The sequence below is a fragment of the Trichoderma atroviride genome, chromosome 2 (genome assembly GCF_020647795.1).
Source record: "Trichoderma atroviride chromosome 2, complete sequence".
NCBI classification, from domain to species: Eukaryota; Fungi; Ascomycota; class Sordariomycetes; order Hypocreales; family Hypocreaceae; genus Trichoderma; species Trichoderma atroviride.
The window spans coordinates 5,151,621-5,172,355 of NC_089401.1; the positions used below are offsets into that span (position 1 = coordinate 5,151,621).

At 52.0% G+C, this 20,735-nt stretch overlaps 10 protein-coding genes across 10 annotated transcripts; 6 read left to right on the forward strand and 4 right to left on the reverse strand.

Annotated features, from left to right (window-relative positions):
- Nucleotides 1–17: 17 nt before the first annotated feature.
- Nucleotides 18–512, forward strand: TrAtP1_004515 (uncharacterized protein; the record flags this gene model as incomplete). Its single annotated transcript, XM_014084015.2, has 5 exons — nt 18–29; nt 84–114; nt 172–184; nt 238–307; nt 363–512. The coding sequence occupies 5 exons, from the start codon at nt 18–20 to the stop codon at nt 510–512; spliced, it is 276 nt and encodes a 91-aa protein (XP_013939490.1).
- A 101-nt stretch (nt 513–613) lies between these two features.
- Nucleotides 614–3,541, reverse strand: TrAtP1_004516 (uncharacterized protein; the record flags this gene model as incomplete). The annotated part of the gene is made up of 1 exon (XM_014084016.2): nt 614–3,541. One exon carries the CDS (start codon nt 3,539–3,541, stop codon nt 614–616), a length of 2,928 nt encoding a protein of 975 aa, XP_013939491.1.
- A 78-nt stretch (nt 3,542–3,619) lies between these two features.
- Nucleotides 3,620–5,857, forward strand: TrAtP1_004517 (uncharacterized protein). Its single transcript, XM_014084017.2, has 2 exons — nt 3,620–4,044; nt 4,106–5,857. The coding sequence occupies exons 1-2, from the start codon at nt 3,794–3,796 to the stop codon at nt 5,475–5,477; spliced, it is 1,623 nt and encodes a 540-aa protein (XP_013939492.1). The 5' UTR covers nt 3,620–3,793; the 3' UTR covers nt 5,478–5,857.
- On the forward strand, nt 5,750–6,055 carry TrAtP1_004518 (uncharacterized protein; the record flags this gene model as incomplete). The annotated part of the gene is made up of 1 exon (XM_014084018.2): nt 5,750–6,055. One exon carries the CDS (start codon nt 5,750–5,752, stop codon nt 6,053–6,055), a length of 306 nt encoding a protein of 101 aa, XP_013939493.1.
- A 2,337-nt stretch (nt 6,056–8,392) lies between these two features.
- On the forward strand, nt 8,393–10,743 carry TrAtP1_004519 (uncharacterized protein). The gene has a single exon (XM_014084019.2). It carries the CDS (start codon nt 9,678–9,680, stop codon nt 10,707–10,709), a length of 1,032 nt encoding a protein of 343 aa, XP_013939494.1. The 5' UTR covers nt 8,393–9,677; the 3' UTR covers nt 10,710–10,743.
- A 1,519-nt stretch (nt 10,744–12,262) lies between these two features.
- TrAtP1_004520 (uncharacterized protein) lies at nt 12,263–13,177 on the forward strand (the record flags this gene model as incomplete). The annotated part of the gene is made up of 3 exons (XM_014084021.2): nt 12,263–12,498; nt 12,620–12,952; nt 13,036–13,177. The coding sequence occupies 3 exons, from the start codon at nt 12,263–12,265 to the stop codon at nt 13,175–13,177; spliced, it is 711 nt and encodes a 236-aa protein (XP_013939496.2).
- Nucleotides 13,178–13,756: 579 nt separating this feature from the next.
- On the forward strand, nt 13,757–14,968 carry TrAtP1_004521 (uncharacterized protein; the record flags this gene model as incomplete). Its single annotated transcript, XM_014083438.2, has 2 exons — nt 13,757–14,772; nt 14,899–14,968. The coding sequence occupies 2 exons, from the start codon at nt 13,757–13,759 to the stop codon at nt 14,966–14,968; spliced, it is 1,086 nt and encodes a 361-aa protein (XP_013938913.2).
- A 321-nt stretch (nt 14,969–15,289) lies between these two features.
- TrAtP1_004522 (uncharacterized protein) lies at nt 15,290–16,132 on the reverse strand (the record flags this gene model as incomplete). Its single annotated transcript, XM_014084022.2, has 1 exon — nt 15,290–16,132. The coding sequence occupies one exon, from the start codon at nt 16,130–16,132 to the stop codon at nt 15,290–15,292; it is 843 nt and encodes a 280-aa protein (XP_013939497.2).
- A 435-nt stretch (nt 16,133–16,567) lies between these two features.
- TrAtP1_004523 (uncharacterized protein) lies at nt 16,568–18,142 on the reverse strand. Its single transcript, XM_014084023.2, has 2 exons — nt 17,902–18,142; nt 16,568–17,817 (listed from the first exon to the last, which is right to left on the reverse strand). Exons 1-2 carry the CDS (start codon nt 18,076–18,078, stop codon nt 16,783–16,785), a joined length of 1,212 nt encoding a protein of 403 aa, XP_013939498.2. The 5' UTR covers nt 18,079–18,142; the 3' UTR covers nt 16,568–16,782.
- Nucleotides 18,143–19,286: 1,144 nt separating this feature from the next.
- On the reverse strand, nt 19,287–20,287 carry TrAtP1_004524 (uncharacterized protein; the record flags this gene model as incomplete). The annotated part of the gene is made up of 4 exons (XM_014084024.2): nt 19,287–19,628; nt 19,745–19,876; nt 19,955–19,983; nt 20,101–20,287. The coding sequence occupies 4 exons, from the start codon at nt 20,285–20,287 to the stop codon at nt 19,287–19,289; spliced, it is 690 nt and encodes a 229-aa protein (XP_013939499.2).
- Between the last annotated feature and the right edge of the window lie 448 nt (nt 20,288–20,735).

Genomic DNA, 20,735 nt, shown 5'->3' on the forward strand with positions numbered 1-20,735 from the left:
GGGTTCATTATCTAAAGATGGTAAAAAGAGTAGGATTACTCTTACATCTCATATAAAAGGCCAATTGCTTATACACATCGCAGGTTTATTTCGAAGTACACGGATTCGTCCAAGGTAAAGTTTCAACCAGGCTCCTCCACTTTGCTCCGCTAACATCACCCCGTCCTTAAGGCGTGGGCTTCCGGTAAGCGAGTCTCAATATCATGCCACTCGTATCTCGTGATTAACCAATTACAGCTACTTTACGAGAAAGAAGGCTCATGAATATGGCGTCACAGGGTGGTGCCGCAACACTATAGACGATACGGTAAGACACAGTCCCTTATCAAAGACTCATTCGTAGCTCATGCTCTCCTAAATAGGTCGAGGGCGAAGCTCAGGGAGATGACGACATCATCCAAAGATTCTTCAAGGACATTGGCCAGGGTCCGAGCCATTCCAAGGTCGACAAGGTTGTCACAGAAGACCGTGATGTGGTGGAGCGAGATGGTACCTTTGAGGTCCGGCGATAAAATAGAGTGCTTTGTAACCCATGCCTTGGAACCCGCGCCATGCCTAATAATTATATATATATACAAAAAGAATAAACAAGTGAAACGATTATTTCCAACGTCTAGAACCCTCTTCCGCGCCTCTTTATTACGGGCTTCCTTACTGCGCCTTGAGTGATAATCTTCTTCTCATCTGTGTGGTCTGTTTTCTTCTTAACCGACCGTTCTGCCTCTGCCTGTTTGCGCTCTTCATCCAGACGTTTATCTTCCGCCATCTTTGCCTCAATCTCCATCTTGCGGTTGAATTCCGTCTCAGTGATTCGCTTGTCTCGTATTGAGTAGCCCTTCTCTTTGATGGAGTAAAAGACGCCGCCGAGGTCTGCCAGCCAATGAGGATCAACAGCCGTAACAGTCGAGACGTATACCTTGGAAGTGAGGATGAGTTCGTGGTATACAATGTAGTCCGGCGGATGACCCGCATACAAGGCACTCGTAGGATGCAGCTGGACTCCGAGGTTCGTCCGCAAGTTGGTGTACTCGCCAGATCCCTTATATTTGGCGGCTTGGTGGTAGTATCCGGAGCAGATACACTTGCGGATGATGTCCCAGTCCATGCCACAGCTAATCAAGTTCATCTTTTGCATCTTCACAATGTCTAGGAGCTGTTCCCGAATTTCCTTGGCTCGCCGTAGGGATTTGGAATGGAGGAAATGCTTGATGCACCATCCATCTGAGAATGCATTGGCTTTCCATGCTGAGTAAACCTGGAGATAGGTAAGATGATCAGACTCGTGGACCCAGAATTTCTCTCGTTGTGTGTCGGCCTCGTCTTGCCGCTCTTTTGGCCTGTAAAATACGTTTGGTACCGACAGCATGGACACAATTGTTATCATCTCCTCGCTGCAGCCATACTCTTCCGCTGTAATCAGTAGCTTGGCCAAAGAAGGGTCCATGGGAAAGGCGCTCATCTTGCGCCCCAGCTCTGTCAGCTCTCCCAAGTTGTCTAGAGCTCCTAGAGCCCATAGGTCGAACATGGAGGTGGAAATAGTATCCTGCGGAGGTGGATCCATAAAGTCAAAGTCCAACAAATCTTTGACTCCAAGCGACTTTAGCATCAGCACGGTATTGGCCAAGTTGGTCCGCTGGATCTCAGGAATGGTTTGAATGTACAACTCCTCCTTGAATGCCTTTTCCGTGTACAGTCGGAATGCTTTTCCTGGACCCGTTCGACCAGCACGACCTGAGCGCTGCCCTGCGTTGGCCTGGGAAATTGGTGTGATTTGAAGCGTGTCCATACCCATCTTTGGATTGTACACCTTCATCTTCGAGTAACCCGCGTCAACCACATACTTGATGCCATCTACAGTCAAACTTGTCTCGGCAATGTTTGTGGCAACAATGCATTTGCGAACTCCAGGGGCTGCCCGGTCAAAGATCTTGGCTTGGAGATCTGCTGGCATTTGACTGTAAATCGGTAGTATGCTCAACTTTGGAGGATCGTTTAGGGCGTCTAGGCGCTTCTGTACTAGCTCGCAAGTGATTTCAATGTCTTCCTGGCCTGTCATGAAAACGAGAATATCACCGGCGTCCATAGATACGTGAATGGCCAACACCTGCTGAACTGCCTGGTCAACATAGTCCTCGACTGGAGATCGATGAAACATGACATCAACAGGGAAAGTTCGCCCTGGGATGGTAAATTCGGGGGCACCACCAAAGAAATCGGAGAATTTCTTTGCATTCATGGTTGCAGACGTGACGATGAGCTTTAAATCACGCCGCCTCTGCAATATCTTCTTGAATAACCCCATCAAGATGTCCGTATTCAGCGCTCGCTCGTGCGCTTCATCCATGATGATGCAAGAATATCTGTCCAAGTCGGGTTCGTTGAGCGATTCACGAAGCAAAATTCCGTCTGTCAGATACTTGATGACGGTGTCATTGCTAGTGCAGTCTTCAAATCGAATTGCATATCCAACGGTGCTTCCCAGTTTGACCTCCATCTCTTCAGCCACACGCTTGGCAACACTCATGGCAGCGACACGACGTGGTTGCGTGCATCCAATCATACCGGTCTTCCCGTAGCCGTCTTCATAAAGGAATTGGGTAAGCTGTGTTGTTTTTCCTGATCCCGTCTCACCAATCACAATAATGACCTGATTTTCTCGTATCACTCGGAGAAGCTCTTCGCGCACCGCAAACGCGGGCAGGAATTCTCGTTGTTCGCGCAATGTCTTGCTCTTGCTGAAATCGCTCGCTCCTTCGGCGTTTTTGATGTGTTCGCTGAATTTGTTCCCCTTGCGTTCAGTCTTTTCCATGTCCTCCTCGGCAGCTATTGGCAGCGCGCTATCTCCATCTTCCTCTTTAGCTCCCATGATGTTTCCGAGAGCTGTGCCGGTAATGCTTGTTGCTTCATGCGCCTGTTTCTGTCGCTCTCTTTGCTGGCGAGATTCTTTGACTACCTTGCTCCCCTTTCGGCTGAAGACAGCCATGTCGCTTTGGTAGTCCCTAACTGCTGGAACGGGCTCAAGCTGTTTGGTGAAAATCGTCTTTCCGTCCAAGAATGGCGGTCGTAAATCGTGAACAAGCAGGTGAACTCGTGTCGTTTCCTCATCGTCAAAGTCGGCGGCTAGATCTCTTCGCTGTGCCACACCGGAGACAAGCATACGGTTCGTTTCCCAGGCATCATTTTCCCTCCTCCTCTGTTCCTGTCGGGCGTCATATCGGCTGGTCATCTTCTCGGCCTTGGCCGACTCCTGTTGTTGACTCTCCCATGTTGATGTGTCGTAAGACGCAAAGGGATTGTAGGACTCATCGCCGAATGTATGAGCTCCGAATTCGTCTCCGCCATACCAATCGCGATCCAGAGCTAAAGAATCTTCATCCGTCGGCTGCGGCTGGTTGGAATCTCGAGGAGGCGTCGGCGCATATCGAGACTGGCCGCGCGGTGTGGAGCTTCGAGATCCATCTTGGTACCTCCCTTTGGATCTAGCGAATTCGAGCTTCCTCCTTTTGGGATTGAACCCGTCGTATTCTGCCTCCGATACCATGATTTGAGTCTGCCGATTCCTGCAAATGCGGCTTCGAGGCGGTGATGCGCCAAGTAGCTACGCGACTTGCGAAATGATGGCAGATCAATAAGGCGAGGTTTCGCCGAGTGTACTGGGGGAGCTGCTAAAGAAGCTTATCGATAAACCCCACCATGGAAATTTTTGGCCAAAAAGTTTGGAAAAGGTTGGCGCAGAGATTATAGTTGAAGTTACACTGAAAAAGACTTCAAGATACCCCCAGACATTCGCAAAATGTCTTCCATGATAACTGCTGCCCAGTGGGTACCGCGAGGCTTCGCGGCCCAATTCCCCCAAGTTTACAAGCTTGACGAGTCCGAATTCGACAGAATAGCTGCATTGGCCAAGCTGCAGCTTGACGATGCAGAGGAGGATTTGAAGGAAGCGCAAGAGGAAGGCGAAGATGCAGAGGAAGGAGATGAGAACAATGACGAGGACATGGCGGGAGAGGAAGACAAAGAAAACAAGGCCGGATCTACAGTCAAGTATGTATCCTTGGGCATTCGTGAAATTAATACAGCCCTTTTCGCTAACAAGTTGAATCAGGATCGACGATGATGATCTGAAAGAGTACGATCTAGAACACTACGACGATGACGAAGACGACGACAATGCGCCCGCTGCCAACGGAAGCATGGGCATGTTTGGAAATGTCAAGTCACTGGCATACTATGAATCCAACAAGGAAGACCCGTACATCACACTACAAGACGACGACGAGGACGAGGAGAGGCAGGATCTCCAGGTCTTGGCAACTGACAACCTGATCCTGTCTGCAAAGGTTGAAGACGAATTGGCACATCTGGAGGTTTACGTCTACGAGGATGAGAGCGACAACCTCTACGTCCACCACGACATTATGCTGCCAGCCATCCCTCTATGTGTAGAGTGGCTGGACATTCCCGTCAGCAACTCGGGAGACGCAGCCAAAGATGGCAAGGGCAACTTTGTCGCCGTCGGCACCATGGACCCGGATATTGAGATTTGGGACCTTGACACAGTCGACTGCATGTATCCCAACGCCATCCTTGGCCAAGGCGCAAACCCCGAGTCTGGCGAGAAGAAGAAGAAGAAAAAGAAGAAGGCCAAGGCGAATGACGAGTACCACGTGGATGCCGTTCTGTCTCTCGCCGCCAACCGCCAGCACCGAAACCTGCTGGCTTCCGCCTCCGCAGACAAGACCATCAAACTCTGGGATCTCAACACAACCAAGTGCGCCAAGTCATACTCGTACCACACCGACAAAGTGTGCTCTCTTGCCTGGCACACCGCCCAGCCTACTGTGCTGCTCAGTGGAAGTTACGATCGAACCGTGGTGGCCGCCGATATGCGAGCCCCAGACGCAAAGGTCCCTCGATGGGGCGTCGAGAGCGATGTCGAGAACATCCGATGGGACCCGCACGACCAGAACTACTTTTACGTCTCAACAGAGAACGGCGTCATTCACTATCACGATATCCGCAATGCGCCATCAACTCCGGAAGCAACCAAGGCGGTCTGGACCCTGCAGGCACACGACGAATCTGTGTCGTCATTTGACATCAACAGCGTCATTCCCGGATTCATGGCCACTGGATCGACTGACAAGACGGTGAAGCTGTGGAACATCCAGGCCAGCGGCCCTTCACTCGTCGTCTCTCGTAATCTCGACGTGGGCAAGGTGTTTGCTACCTCGTTTGCCCCCGATCCCGAGGTCGCTTTCCGACTAGCAGTGGCGGGCAGCTCCGGCAGCATGCATGTTTGGGACACCAGCACCAACCCCGGCGTCCGAAGTGCTTTCGGACAGCGCGTCCCTGCTCTGAAGGAGGGCGTTAGCGAGGATCGACTAGTCGGCGTCAATGATGACGAGAGCAGTTCGAGCGAGGATGAGGGAGAAGCAGAGAATAATGAGGGAGGCGACTCCATGGATGAGGATTAAAACACGACGCTTAATGCAGCCCCCGGCTGGCGGAGATTCTATATATCTGGAACATGGCGTTGTTTTTAGCAGTGGAGCCATTGATGAAGCCTCGGAGCAATCAGTGCAGTTTGCTATATGATGTGAATAGAGGGATTTTATAGGCATTTGGAATTTGAATAGACTTGTCAGGGCTTGGAGAAACTAGTATTGACAAAATTATGGTACTAAGCGTCATGTGCTGTTTTCCATCGCCTAAATCACACCTGGGAGACTGCACAAAGCAGAGAAAGATGCATATGGACCGCTACCTGAAGGGATATGCTTCGCCTTCCCAGAACTCTGTCAAGTTCTCCAACAATGGGCGATCGTTTGGATCGACATTCATGGAAGTTTTCCACGATTTCGGCCCATTGGGATGGAAGGCTGTTGTTTCCTGTCCAGGTGACCTAAACATCATCAGGGTGCTCAACCTCGTCAAAGTTGCTGGCCGTCTGGCTCAGAAGCATCCACATGGTCCTCCCCAGCGCAAACACCTCTGCCTCGGGGGCGAGTGTGGTTGCCGGTGCACCGTTTTACTCCCAGTCAATGAGCATTAGGTTCTCTTGGTCGTCAATGATGAAATTCCCGGGCTTTATATCCATGTGGAAAGTATGCGTGACCCTGTGAGTGGTTGTTGGTAAGCTACAATCTCCTGGGTCTCGGTCTCTCCAGGAATGATGTCAACTACAATACCAGGGCCGGCAACTGCGGGGTCCAAGATGCAATGAGGTCAAACCGTGGCTATGGCAGACCATACAGCGCTTCGTGTTGAGCTGCGATTGTGGAAAGTGAATGCCCCTTCGGGCACCTCGAGGTCAAGATTGAAGAAGGCTTGGTTAGAGTTGTAATCCATTTGTTCACCGCATCAGCCACAAGTCCCAATATGCGGTCTGTGTGCAAAGCGATTCTATACTATATCCTAAAGTCGGACGCTTCATTCGGTTTCTACTGTAGCCAACCTCTTCCTCGTAAGAGTCTGATAACTCATGTCATCTAACAGCTATAAACTCGAGATGGGATATCGCTACTCCCTTGTACTCTATCTCAAAGCCTAACGGCATTTCAAACATCATGGGGGTCTAAGCCAAGCGGCTGAAACAACTAGAACGCAATGCTTCCAAATCCCCCTGTGAAGCAAATTGACTTGGGTAAGAGGCTGGATACGACACCGGCACTTGTGCCGAGCCATGACACGCGCATACCACTACTAGCACTTTGGTGTTTGCTACACTTTTTCGATTTCTATTTCTATTTCCGTGTCAGCCATACTGTATGGAGCGTTCTTTAGTCTTTCTGTCGGAAAGGCCCATTTTTTGACACAGTCGGGAGAGGGAGGCCATTGAGTTTGTGCCTGGCCAGTGGCGCCGGCTAGTTGGCTGCGGTTTCTGTGGCTGATCGACTGTTGGCGTTGGCGTTGGCGCTGGCGGTGTGATGGGAACTAAGAAGATGGATCATTTGAAGAAATTTTCTATCTCTTCTTCTTTCTTCTCTTTGGCCGCATCCCCCTTTCTTGCTCCTCTGCGGGCGGAGCAATTGTGCCTGAGATGGCGTCTGCGTTATGGATAAAGTGCCAAACAAGTAACGAGTACATGCACATGTGTAACATCAGCCGGCAGCAAGAATTCATGCAAGCCTTTGCTGCACTTTCATCCCTTCCCCGGTAAAATGGGGGGAGCGCCCAAGAGCCAAAAGATCAGCGCCCAACGCCCTGTGGACATGCGCGTTTCTTTTTTTCTCTCTCGCTTGCTCTCTCTATTGAACGCTGCATAAGCATGTTTCGCGATCTCTGTCCCTGGCAGGGGTTTTTTGCTTTGTAGGCAGAGAGAAGCCCATGCCATGTCTGCGCTGCTAAAAAAAGGGCCCTGTTGAAACATGGGCGGTACAAGGTATAAGGGGACCGTAGCCAATCAGGCGGCGCGGGCCCTCCAGTTTTTGGCCGCGGTTTGGGTGATCGACCGGTCTTGTCACGGGGGAATGCGATTGGCTTGCTGCAAGCCATTGTGGTTTTGGGCAGCAGACGCAGGTACTGCTGGCACTGCATGTGTGTACTTGTATAGAATACATGCAGGTCTACGGAGCAGTGGTAGTCGAGTAAACAGACAAAATACAGACACGGAATGCGAGATTTTCGAAAAGGTCAGTTCCCGTTCCTTCTGGAGCTCCTGAGTCGTGGACATGGCGAGAGAAGAAGCTACTCGGAGAAAATTTGTTGGGTGGCCACGGCCAGTGCCGCACAGTAGAGGTGTAGAGTCCTTGATCCAGGTACCTGTACTTTATACAAGCCGGGATGCACAGATGCAGCCCGGGGCTATTTTACAGTGGCTGCAGCGAGCAAAGGTGGCGCTGGCCTGGCCTGCCTGACAAGTAAGTAAAAGCGTATCCCCTCATCTGATGCCACGTTGAGCTGCCTGAGTGAGGCGAGAAACAGGTGCCAGCAGCAACGTGGAGCTTGAACCTGCAATTGTTCTCTTCACACAATACCTTGCACGCAATTCAGATACGCATTGGCTAAGCAACTGTCAAAAGAGCACAGAGCAGTGGGTGACAAGAATCAAGCATGGCCTGGTCTTGGGCCAACAGCACAGCAGAGGAGAGAGAGAGACTTGGAGACGGGCAGAATTAGAGGAGAAACGCCAAATTTTAGCAGCTCGCTAGGCAGCGGCCTCCCTCACTATTGGCTGCAATGGCGCCTCACAACGCCATCCTTCATTCTGCACCCGCCCAAACCGGCCTGGCTCCGGAGCCTAGTCCAGGGGCCTGAAGCCTCCATCTGCCCCAAACAGCCTGATGGGCGCGCACCGGGTCCCGAGCTGGCAGCGGCGTGGCCAATAAAGCCGGCGCCTGAGCGATGGGGGGGCTTGAACATGGGAACATGGAAACATGGTGCATGGCATGGGAGCCGGAGCTCGATTTGGGCGCCAGGGATCATGCGGGAAATGCCACGCCGCTTGGCTCTCGATGGCGATGGCGCTGCTCCATCCATACCTGGGCCAACTCGGCCGCTTTCTTCTGCTTCTTCCCCTTCTTCTCTTGCAATCCCGCGTGCGCGACTGCTCTCCCGCTTCGCCTCTTCAACCTTTTCTGCTCCTTGCTTCCTTGCTGCAGAAGGGCTGCGTTGCGTAAAGGCTGTCTTTCGGACACTTGGCCGCGGTTATTCGCTTCTCTCTTGTATATATCCGTATATGCTTTTTTTCTTCTTCTTCTACGAGCACGCACTCCGGCATTTTACGCTCTGCGCTGCTCCGTTTCACTCTCCTTTCTCTCCAAGAATCAAGGCATTTGCATCTGCCGTTACTAGCTCTGCGAACACATTAGCTTCGGCAATCTTGACACAGCTCGGCCTTTTGGTTTCTTCAACTTTGAATAGCATAAACGTTGATCGTTTAGTTGCCGCAGGCCTTCTTCCAACAAGCTTGTTCATTCCCTCTCTCTCATTTCTCTCTCTCTTCGTATCGCTGGTGTCGCCCCGAGACAAACTTCGCTTGCGTCCAAGACACAGCAACGAAACAGATCCGGACTCCGCCTTTTCTCTGAACACACGTGTGACGACAGAAGACTGTCACAGACCCGTCGCGAGAGTCGGCAACCGACAGCTCGCAGCCACAAACTTTGCGCTCCGCGTACCTACATGCGTTGCGGCCAACGCACATGACAGCATACCAAACAATCTCAATCTCCAACAATCACCTGGCGTGAACCACCGTTGCTCTCTTTTCCTTCTGCCTCTCTCTATCTCTCTTCTTTTTCTTACTTGTCACCTTCATTTTTTCTGCCCCTCCGGCATCCCATCTCCACGCTGATCAGCTGTCGTCAACTCCCAAAAGTCACCTTCCAGCTTGAGCTTGGATTCACATCGACGCCGCAGCTCCACCACCGGCACAGCACCCGCACAAAGTCCCCTGTGCAACGTTCCTAGCCGTTTGCATCCATCATCGGCCCAGCTCTCTGAAATAGTGAGCGCTGGTCACACGGCGTCATATCTAGCAGCCAACTGCCATATCGGGCTGTGGGCTTCTCATCGTCGCTCACCTCATTCCTCACCATTCAAGCGGCTGCCTCATTCGCTTGCGGTGGCCACAAGTCATACAGCGTGATTCCATATCGCTCTTGCTCTTGTTCTTATCTGAATCTACTTGTCTCTTGCAACGTCAACAAAACACTTCTTCAACCACCGCCACAATGTCGCTATCACGAGCCTTCACTACGCGCAAGCTCAAGCTGGGCTCTGACGCCGACGGCAAGAGTCCTCAGCGCTCGCACACTCTTCGCCACAAGATCTCGGCTCCTGTCCAGCTCGTTCATACAACAAACATGCTCTCATACAACGCGCCTGACCTGCCTCGAGTGCCTGGCCGCAACAACTCTAGCGACCTGCCTCGCGTACCTGGCCGCAACAACTCCAGCGACCTACCTCGAGTACCTACACGCATCAACTCTTCGAAATCTCTGACCGATTCTGACAGCGTCGAAACCACCGAGTCGACCCCGCCAACCAGCCCGGACGTTGCTCAAGGAGAGCGCTCGCCTTCTCCCAAGCCGAATCATCTCTCGGGATACTTCAAGCCCGCCAATGCGAAACCCGCGGCTGCAGCGCCAGCCGAGCCTGAGCCAACTCCGGCTCCAATGATTCCCCAGCGCTCTCCCACCCACACCAAGAAGAACTCGGTCGATGCCGTCGCCAGGTCACGATCCATTACGCGCATTTCTAGAGACTCCGAGTTGTCGGCTGCGTCCAGGAGCCTCCAGGCCTTCTCCTCTCGCTCTCCGTCTGTGTCAACAAACTCTTCGGCGCCCTCTTCAGCACACTCTTCAATGCACTCCTCGGCGCATAATTCGTCCATCTCGAGTCGCCTCGCGAAACAGCCTCTAGCTCCCGCTTTTCCTCTGGCCCCCGCGCCCACTACCGTTTCTGCGGCTCCTGCGGCTCCTGCAGCCTCGTCTGTGCAACCTTCTAATGCAACGAGGCGCCACGTACAAAAGGATTCGAATCCTTTTGGAGCAGAATTGGCCCAAGTGACGGAGCTAGCGGAGGAATTCAGCTCCAGAAGCCAACGGGAGCAGATGGACGAAGATGTGGAATACATGCGCTCCAACAATCTCGTCAGGCTACGCACCGACGACTATCTGAGAATGGTTCAAAGCCTGTCATCCATCTTCTTGTCTGAGCCCAGTCACTCTGCTCCCAAAGCCGCAGCACCGCTCTGGATTTAAATCGCATACAATTTACGAAAGATGAACAACATACAAAAAAAAAAAAAAAAAAAAAAAAAAAAAAAAAAAAAAAAAAAAAAAAAAACCGAGCTGCCATGTCACTGTACATACCGAAATTGTTTGGACATATTCTGTACTGCTATGGGTAAAAGCGCTCCAGCTGTGACGACTACCATTACTACTACTTCTTCTTCTTCACCATTTTTTCTTCTTTACTTTCTTACTTTTGTTGACATGGATGGGAACGATGTGGGGTCTAGAACATTAACATTGCTAGGTACTTGGATTGGCTGTTTGCTTTACCTGAAACAGGAGAAGAGGTGGCGTTATATGACGGATGGGAAATGCCTCTTACTTGAGGCTACTTTTATATAATTTCTTTTTTTTCTTAAACTATTATGGATGTGAATACTATACCAGTCACAAGCCACTGCACATATTATGTCCTGATGAATTTCATTTCCTTTACCATGTACCTATTCTCCCGCTGCTCACTCTACCCTTTATTCTTCCCAGTGATTGGTCTGATGTACTCACCAAACCTGTACAGCTTAGTTGGAAAAATGACGGGCATCATTAGATATGACAATGAAATAACACGACTGCCGCATTTGGCAGGAAAATGAATGCATCCTGTCAGACAGCCCCAACGATCGTCCGTCCCTCCGCGCACACTCAGCTGTACAAGTAAGATGCCACACAGAGCGGGATGGGCGGCCGGTAAGCGGGAGATGAACAATCCCTGCTGCGAAATGTTTCAACTGCGCCCCACGAGCTGATTGTTTCAAGGCCGGGGGTGTGTAGCTGTCCGCTTACCGTGAGTGGTTCAAGTAGTGCTACTGTATGCACTTGTACTACGATGAAATTAAACGGAATCGGGTTCTCGGGACGATTTCATCAAAAAGAGATTGGATTTTGGGAAATGGGCTTGGAGACGGGCAGGGTTGTGAAATTGCTATATAAGATGGAAGAGTGAACAGGCAAGTTGTGATGGAGCTCGGGCCACCTGTTTGGCAGGATGAGCTGTTCTATCCATTGTACACATTATGTACTTGGAGAAGCTGGATGCTGTTTTATTTGGATGTTCCGAGGCTTGAACATATAAAATCTATGCGATTGCGTACGCCAGAATATTCATAATAGTCTATCGGAAATGCTAGATTTTAAGGCTTCTGTTCGCTGCCGCAATGTCACTGCGTGTGTTAGTAATCACGTGGGGCAATTGGCGGCACCCACTCGAGAAATGTTCTGAGCGATGCTGGTACATGTATTCAAGCAGAATTGAACTCGTATCAATGTTGAAGAATTAGACAAGATCAAGTTCTCATATGCTCTCGTAGCTGGGAGACTATTCCTGTTCAGTATACCATTTTCATAGCCGGTAAGATCAACCTTGGCATCTTTCATTGGTTTTTTTTGTCTACCTCTCAACGTGGGATAACCTTTTCATTTGCTGGTACGTATGTGAGCTGAAACCTTTCATACAGATTTCAGTACTTGTCGCTGTAAATCCCATATAAAAGCAAAAAAAAAAAAAGAAGAAACACATCGTCATGGCGAGCTCAGATGACGCGCCCGACTCCTTCATCAGCAAGGAAGATGGGCTCAACTACTGGGAGGGCGTCAGCGCTGACATTGACGGCATGCTTGGAGGCATTCCCTCCGTCAAGGGCTTCTCTGGCATCTTACGGAGCGATCTCCAAGGCTCACGGACGTTTCTGGCCAAGCTGGGCATTGGAGCGAAGCAAGGGCGGCAGAAGCTGGCCACTGCTTTGGAGGGCGGAGCAGGGTTAGTAGCATCCCATCTTTGACTGGGATATATTTGCGAAGGGCTTGGCACTGGGGGGGGGTGATTAACGAGCGCTGATCTTTTTTTTTTTTTTTTTTGACTGACTCTTTCTTCCTTGTAGGATCGGAAGAGTTACTGAAGGGCTGTTGATCCCACTGGCCGATGAGGTTGATGTCATTGAGCCCGTGGCCAAGTTCACCGCGGGCCTGCAAGGCAAAGAGGGCGTTCGACACGTCTACAACATGGGCTTGCAAGACTGGGAGCCTGTTGATGGGCTCACATATGATCTCATCTGGACGCAGTGGTGCGTGGGCCACTTGACGGATTCGCAGCTGGTGGGGTATCTGAAGAGATGCCAGGTTGCGTTGAATCCCGGGGCCATGATTGTGTTGAAGGAGAATCTGAGCACGTCGGGCCGCGATGTGTTTGACGAGCTGGACAGCAGTGTGACGAGGTGGGTTGGCTCTTTTCTCTATTCGATATACAACTATTTATATCATCTGATGTTTCCTTTATGAGCTAACTGGGTGAAAACAGGGAGGACACCAAGTTTAGACAAATCTTTGAGCAAGCAGGGCTGCAGCTCGTCAAGTCGGAGCTGCAGAGGGGGTTTCCTGAGACGCCGCAGATGACGCTCCTCCCGGTGAAGATGTACGCTTTGAAGCCAAAACCTGTGTAAAGTGGAAGGGGTTATATTCTGTTCCTTGGAGTGATTGGGAGTTGTATGGGATGGGGGAAATGTTGAAGGCTGAGGAAAAGTGTTTGATGCATGCTGAATGGCAAAGGTTGAGAGGTAAAGCTTGGAAGCTAGTCGAGCTTGTTTGATGGAGTTTTGTAGATACCCTTACAATCAAGTGCTGTGTCGTAACGTTTTGAGTTATAGTAGAGCTCTTTGAAGCAGAATTGGGCATGATATGTTGCGATGATACGTGTTGGATCTGACACTGCTGGTTATATGTGGGTGTTACACCATACTACATCGTCGGCCCCTGAATAATTGCCAGAGACTCTTCATGTATAAGAGCTCAATCAATCGAAATATAGACTGTTATTGCTCAATCTCATCCGTTAAGTCTACATCACAAGATTAATAATCTCCATAAAGCTGATATGGAAAGACAAAAGCTGGTACCAAGCATTTATTAGCGCCATCGCTCCACCGCCAAGCTCTCACATCTCATCTCATCTCCATTTCCACCTCCATCTCCATCTTATACACCCAACCTTTTTTCAAAACAAGCAACATAAAGTCCCTTCAATGGCCTCCCCGCCCTTTGGCCAAGCCGCCCTCATCACCGCCCTCAAAGGCCAACCCCTCCGCATCCCCTCCCTCCAAGCCCTCTTCACCTCATGGCCGTCCCCACGCCTCAACGCCCACTACCCAGAGCTCGTCGCCTTCGCCAGCGCTGCCATCCTCGAAATCGCCGCCGCGGCGCCTCACCTGCACGTTGAGCGCCGCCTGCGCGACGACATTGCCCTCCTGACATGTCTGCTGTTCCCGACCGCGCCCCGGAGACGCATCGAGGCGCTGGTGCTGTACATGGTGTGGCTCGTCTGCTGGGACGACACGGTGGACACCAACGAGGGCGACTTGGCTGCTGATTTCGCGCGCGCCGAGGAGTGGCGCAACAGGACGCTGGAGGTTGTCAAGGCGGCCCTTGAGCTTCCCCAGGGAGCGCAGCAGCGTGGAGAGGTGGATGCCATCAACGCGGTGCTCGTCAGCTTTGGGCAGCGGTACTGTGGCACCCACGAGAGGGCTCCTGATGAGCAGCGCCAGCGGCTGTACGACGAAATCTCAATCTTCATCCGCGCGTGCGCCACGGAGCAGAGGCTGCGGCTTGACGGCCACATTCCCAGCTTCGACGAGTACATGGTCCTCCGCGAGGGCACCGTGGCGGGCGGCACGCTCTGCGCATTGGTTCCGCACGCCATGCCGCAGTTTATGCCGCCGGAGCTGCTCGCCATGCCGCAGTTTGCAGTCTTTCGGAAGCAGGCCAACGTGCTGTTCGGCCTACTCAACGATGTGATTTCCTTGAAGAAGGAGCTCAACATGGACTGCGTCATCAACGCCGTCTGTACGCTGCTGCGGCCGGAGACGCCCCTGGATGAAGTCATGGCGCAGATTTATCAGAAGCTGCAAGATGCGGTACGGCTTTTCGACACGGCGGCGAGGGAGCTGTTGGATCAGTTCGGGGACAATGACCTTTTCTACGACCTCTCGGAGGAATTGATTGACGGGCATAGAAGTGTGGTTACTGGCACGCTCGAATTCATGTGAGTAACTTGTTTCCCAAATGCGTGGGTTTTCTTTCTTTTTATACTGAGCTTCATATCTGTATAAACCAAAAGCCGTATGTAAAGCAGCAGTGAGCTAACCATCTCTCCCGGGGAAAAACATAGGCTCAAATCCCCTCGCTACAACATCTCGCAGCTCTTGCGCGAAGATGGCTCTCTAGAAATAGTCCTCTGATATCATGACTCCCCTGCACTTCCAATCGCCCTTGTTTATAACTCCCGTGAGTTTCCCCAACTCCAGTGTTGACCTAACCTTGCCTTTATCTGCCGGATTTGTATTGATCAAATGCTCTCTTCTCTTTCCTTTACCCTTCTCCCTTTCCCCCCCCATTCTCCAGAATATATATTGTATGCGGATATCACGCCCATTGAATTAATAAAAAAAAAAAAAAGATATAAAAGTAGCCAGTGCGTACGAATGAATGAAAAAAGTGACTCCGCCCTCTTTTTGGTTTAATAAACATTTCTCCTTCCCCACCAATTGTCGTTATAAAAATCAAGGCTTCAACTCTCCAAACTGCATCGCTTGCCGGCCGCCCAATGGCTCAACAGACGTCACTAGGTCCGTGATTGTGACAATCTCGTATCCCTGGCGCTTCAACTCGGGCAGCACGATTCGCAGCATGGGAGCCGTCCACCCCCTCCTGTCATGGCATATGATAATCGCTCCGGGGTGCGCCATGCTCAGAATATGCCTGGCATTGACATTCGGATACGGAATCTGCGGGTCGTGCGGGTATATGCTCCCCAAAACGATCCTGAACCCTCTATTGCCGAGCAAATCTCTCATCCGTCGATTGAACAAGCCCGACCCCGGGCGGAAGTAGTTGTTCGGCAGGATCTTGCCCTCGGCCTCGTACGCCTTCGTCAGCATGGCTTTGACCTCCTTCACCTGGCTCTCCAGCTCGTCATTGCTCAACCCCCTCGACGGCTCGTCGCGCATCGCATGGTTGCCCAGCTCGTGCCCCTGCGCAACCAGCTTGCGCAGCGTAGCCTCCCTGCCCTCGACCTGGCCGCCAATGACGAAGAAGGTGGCGTGCGCGTCATTCTCCCGCAGGACCTGCATGATCTCGCCGGTGTGCGCCGAGGGGGCGTCGTCGAGCGACAGGGCAATGACTTTGCGGGTCGCGGGCACGGGCACCTCGAAGAGCACGTCGGGGAACTTGTTGCGCAGGTAGCCGATGAGGAAGCGCGGCGGCTTGTAGACGCAGTAGACGGAGTAGAGCGGCAGGGCGAGCAGCAGCACCAGCAGCACCAGGAGGCCCTGCATGGTGAGGCGGTTTCGTCGGACCCGGCGCCGGACGGTGGTCGGCAGGCGGAAGAGGTTGAGGCGTGGCATTTCTTTTTGGTGATGGGGAGGCTTCTTTCGAGGTTAGCAGCGGCGGCGGCTTGGGACGGTGGTGCCGCCTGCTGCTGGCATGCTCTCTCTTCGTTTCTCTCTTTTCTTCGTTTTCGCTTTTTCTAGTCTTCGTTCCTTTGTTTGTTGTATGTCTCGTGGTAATGAATTGGGTGAATGGGTGGGAAAGACGAATGTTGCAGAGTGTTGCTTTTGGGTCGAGACCGCCACTAAAGCGGGAGAAGACGTGAGGCTTGAAGTTTTGTTAGCCAGGGGTTAGGTCGAGCGCTATCTGATTAGCGACTGGGGGGGGGGTGGTGGCGTCCCAAAATGGGGGGGGCTTGGGGGGATTGGACCCCTAAAACTATCCAGACAAATCTCCATGCAAATCTCAGATTGCACTCTGCGATATTCAGGGCAATTGCACAGGCCACGAGCTAAAATCAAATCGCATCCCATGCTTGATCTCCAGTATTCAATCTATTCTTTTTATAATTACATCAACATGGTTGTTTTCCAGTCTTTATTTAACCAATGCCCTCTTGTCTTATACAGAGCTAGGGATGTACATCAAAACCCCCCCCTTAATCCAACTCTCACTCATAAACCAATAACAGGATATCACAATCTCTCAGATAACGCAAAAATCCATTTTACAACCCCTCCTTCACCAAAGCCTCGAACCCATGCTGCAAATCCGCCTTCAGATCCTCCACACTCTCCACCCCAACACTCAACCTCAGCAAACTCTGGTCAACAGTCGCATCCGTCATGGCCCGCCACTCAATCAAGCTCTCGACGCCGCCCAAGCTCGTCGCGTGCTGGAACAGCCCCAGCTTGCCGGGGAACCTCCTCGCCATCTCCTTATTCTTCAGCGTAATGGCAAACACCGGCCCGTAGCCGTTGGGCATCTGCTGCCGCAGCCAGCTGCCCTCCTGCGAGGCCTCGGGCTGCAGGCTCGCGTGCTGGATGCGCGCAACCGTCTTCCCCGCGGCCGTGGCCGAGTCCTTGGCCTGTTCTGCGAGCCATGCGACGAGCGCCGCGGCTGTGGTGCTCTGGCGGTTGACGCGCAGCTCGAGCGTCCGCAGGGAGCGCATGCCGAGCCAGCCCTCGAGGCTGCCGATGACGGAGCCCATGAGGAGGCGGTCGGCGAGTAGGTCGCTGATCCAGGTCTTGTGCTTGGGGTTGACAGCGAGGATGCCGCAGAGCAAGTCGGAGTGGCCGCCAATGTACTTTGTGCCGCTGTGCATCACAATGTCTGCTCCCCAGGCAAAAGGGTCCAGCAGCGGTGGCGGCGCAAAGGTGGCGTCTACGGTTAGATATGCGCCCACCGAGTGCGCTCTATCGGCATAGTACTTGAGATCCCGCGCCTCGCCCGTGGGATTCAACGGCGTCTCGACATGGATAACATCTCCGGGCCCCAGCTCGGAAAGATCGCAATCCAGCGGCAGCTTCTTCAAGCCCGTCAGTCGTCCAAAGATCTTCAAGACGCCATGGCAGCCATGATAGCCGTCTCCAATGGCCACCTTCTTGGGGTTAAGATGGGTCATCAGGGCATGGAACGCAGCCATGCCAGATCCATACACGATGGCCTGCTGGCCAATGATGGATGTGAGGAGGGCTTCGAAGCGAGCCATGTTGGGGCTCGAATGGCGCGAGTAGATGTGGAAGTCGATGGGCTTGGTGGTCTGCGAAAGAAGAGACAAGTTCTCTTGTGTCAGTTACCCCAGACAAAGCCTTCTTCCACATGTCCTCGCACACCCAGCACTTACATCGACCTCCGCGACGGGCCTGAGCCTCTCCGGGTCATTGGGATACCGAAAGGTCGTGCTTGTGTGCAGACCCGGCGCAATGGCCGGATGGCCGTCGATGCGGGCATCGGCATGCACCGCCCGGGATGCGAGCGACAGCGCCGCAATGTCTGGCACGTATTCGTCCGAGTTTCCCATTGTGTCTGCTGGTGAATTGTGTATCAAGAGGGTTTGCGTCTCCCTATGCCTGGTATCCTGCGCTCATCCCCCATTCCATGTTTTGAGTTCTCGCCGCGCCCTCTTATATGTCGTGCTAATTCATGTCGCAATGCTGCCCCGCTCATCGGCCGTGTCGCTGCCGTTGTCGCTGCTACTCAACGGCCTCACATACCCACTATTACCCATCCCGAGTTACATCACGTCGAGCTATCGAAAAAAAAAACTCAAAAGCTGATTAGATAGCCAGATACAGAGAATCATGTAATCATGCTCCAGATCCGTAAAAGTTGTCAATACAAGGCGCAATTACCTAGGTATCAAGATAAGAGGGGTTTCGCTCCACTATATGTCAAAGCGGGGAGTGACACATGCACGCCTTACTTTTGATTCTCATCTCTCTTCTCTTGCGCTTTTGCATCATCTTTTGAGCATGCCGCAATTCGTTGGACAAGTATGCCGCTGGTTGCCGTTCTGTCAAGGGAGAGAATTGCTCCGAATTACCCCTTCCGGGATCGGTGGTATAGTTGAATCTCGGTTGAGAGGAGATGAAAAAGAGCGGATAGGTTGATTCAAGCGGAGGTAGGTTAGGTAATGAATATTTGTCAAACTCTTAGATGCGCATCAGCATAGGTCAGTATTAGCCGGAGATGGGTAAAAAGGAAAAGGAAATACATGCAGTCACAACTTGACATGACCAGATGTCATAACTCTTCTAATCATTCTTTGGCGAGAGGATAACAATGCTCTCCGGGTTCATCGAGAACAAACTCTATCATGTCACGCCATATTAACATGATGACGATAGAAAATGGGCAAAACATAAATATGTGCTGTATTAGCGATCCAATATGTAATCGCCGACACAAGTTATTATTAATCATTAAGTCGTCTTGTTTTCCCTCCATTCATGTTCCCTCGCCGTCATAATCTTTGATTCCTGCCAAGCTTAAATTTCGTGTTTTGATTGCAAAGCCAACAGGTGCATTTGCACCTCGCAAGGTATATGGCAGCAAGCAATGTATTACTGCCAACAGCCCACCCCAAACGCCTTGATCGCAAAAGAGAAAAGAAAAAGAAAATATCCATAGTCCAGAAAAATCGTTGATGCTTGATAAACTTCCGTGTATAGTAAATTATTTCGAGTTGTCGACTTGTTTGCAACTGCTTTCCTCCGCCGCAGACGTCCCTCAATCTTTCGTTGACACAGGCGTATGTTCCATGGGGCTTAGCTCGGATCCTTGACCGCTCTGAGCCCTCTTTCGACCAGGAATGAGGAACCTGGAGACTCCTGACGGTGCTGGAGACGAGTCTTTCTCCTGGGTCTCTGTCAACTTGGAAAAGAATCCGCGCTTGCGAGGCGGCTGCTTCGGGTCCTCGAGCCCGACATCCTCAAACCCTTCATCGGCGGTGGGCAGTTGCACCGAGTTGCGGTTGATAGCCGATCTGGGCATTCGAGAGAATCGAGCCGAATCGAGGCTTTGGCGGGCAGGAATATCGTATGCGGCGATGGGAGATCGTGCCGAGATATCCTATAAGTGAGAGTCGCAGGTCAGTCTCCGGTGCAGGCGAGGCGCATTGTGTGCGGGGTTGATGTTGCCGGGAAATACGACTTTGGGCGGGAAGAAGCAAACTGCTAGCCACATACAAATGATCGCCGGTACGAGTCAAAGGACTCTCGCGAAATAGAAAAGTGCTCAATCTCGCCTGAGCTATCTGATGACTCGCGCGACGAGAGGTGTCTGCGCGGCCACTGGCTCTTCTCCTCCGATGGTGAGGGCTGCTCGCATAAAACAGAATTAGCAGTCTGCGCAAATGTATGCAGTCGGGTGCCAGCGCGGGTTGCACAAAAACTTACAGGGAGATAGACGCCGCTATCATTGACGACTATCAAGTGCAAATCGCATGTCAGTCAACAGTCCGAGTCGTGTGACGCTTTTGCCGCCGCATGGCCCAGAGCGGAAGGTCGCAGGCCAAAGCGACAGCGGTCATGCCATCACTTACCGCTCATCTTATACTCGCCGGTATCCTGACTTCTGGCGCTGCGGACGCTCAAGACCGACGACGCCTTGGAGCCCACGATGTCGACTCGCTCAAATCCGGGGTAGTTGTGCTCTCTGTCGGCGTAGATACCGTCATCGGCCGGGACGACAGCGCCGGGGCGGCGGGTGAAGGGGTTTCGGATCGGCATGGTGGTGAAATGGAGATGGCCGGAATCAACTTCAAGTAAGAGGCGGTTTAAAGAGGCCGCGAGATACAATAGTATACGCTCCGATAATAGTGATGCGAAGACTGCGAAGACTGTCGGGAAGAATGTTTGTTTTGTAAAATACACAGCCGACTGAGCGATATGATGCAATTGGTGAGGGGGGAACAGCAGCGGTCCTTGTATAAGAGTGGAAAGGTCCGATTAAGCTCAATATTTGAGGAAAGCAAAAACTACCAGTCAAACGAGCCAAGGAAGGGGCACAGGGGGTTTAAGAAGAGCGACGATGGCCAGATGTCAGACGAGTCGCGAACGGATCAGCGGCAGAACGTTTTGAGGGGGTGGAATCCCAAGGGCCTGGCGCATTGAAAATGGGTCAATTCCAGATGGATACGGCAAAAGGATTAATGGAGCGCCGCACTGACTACGAAGT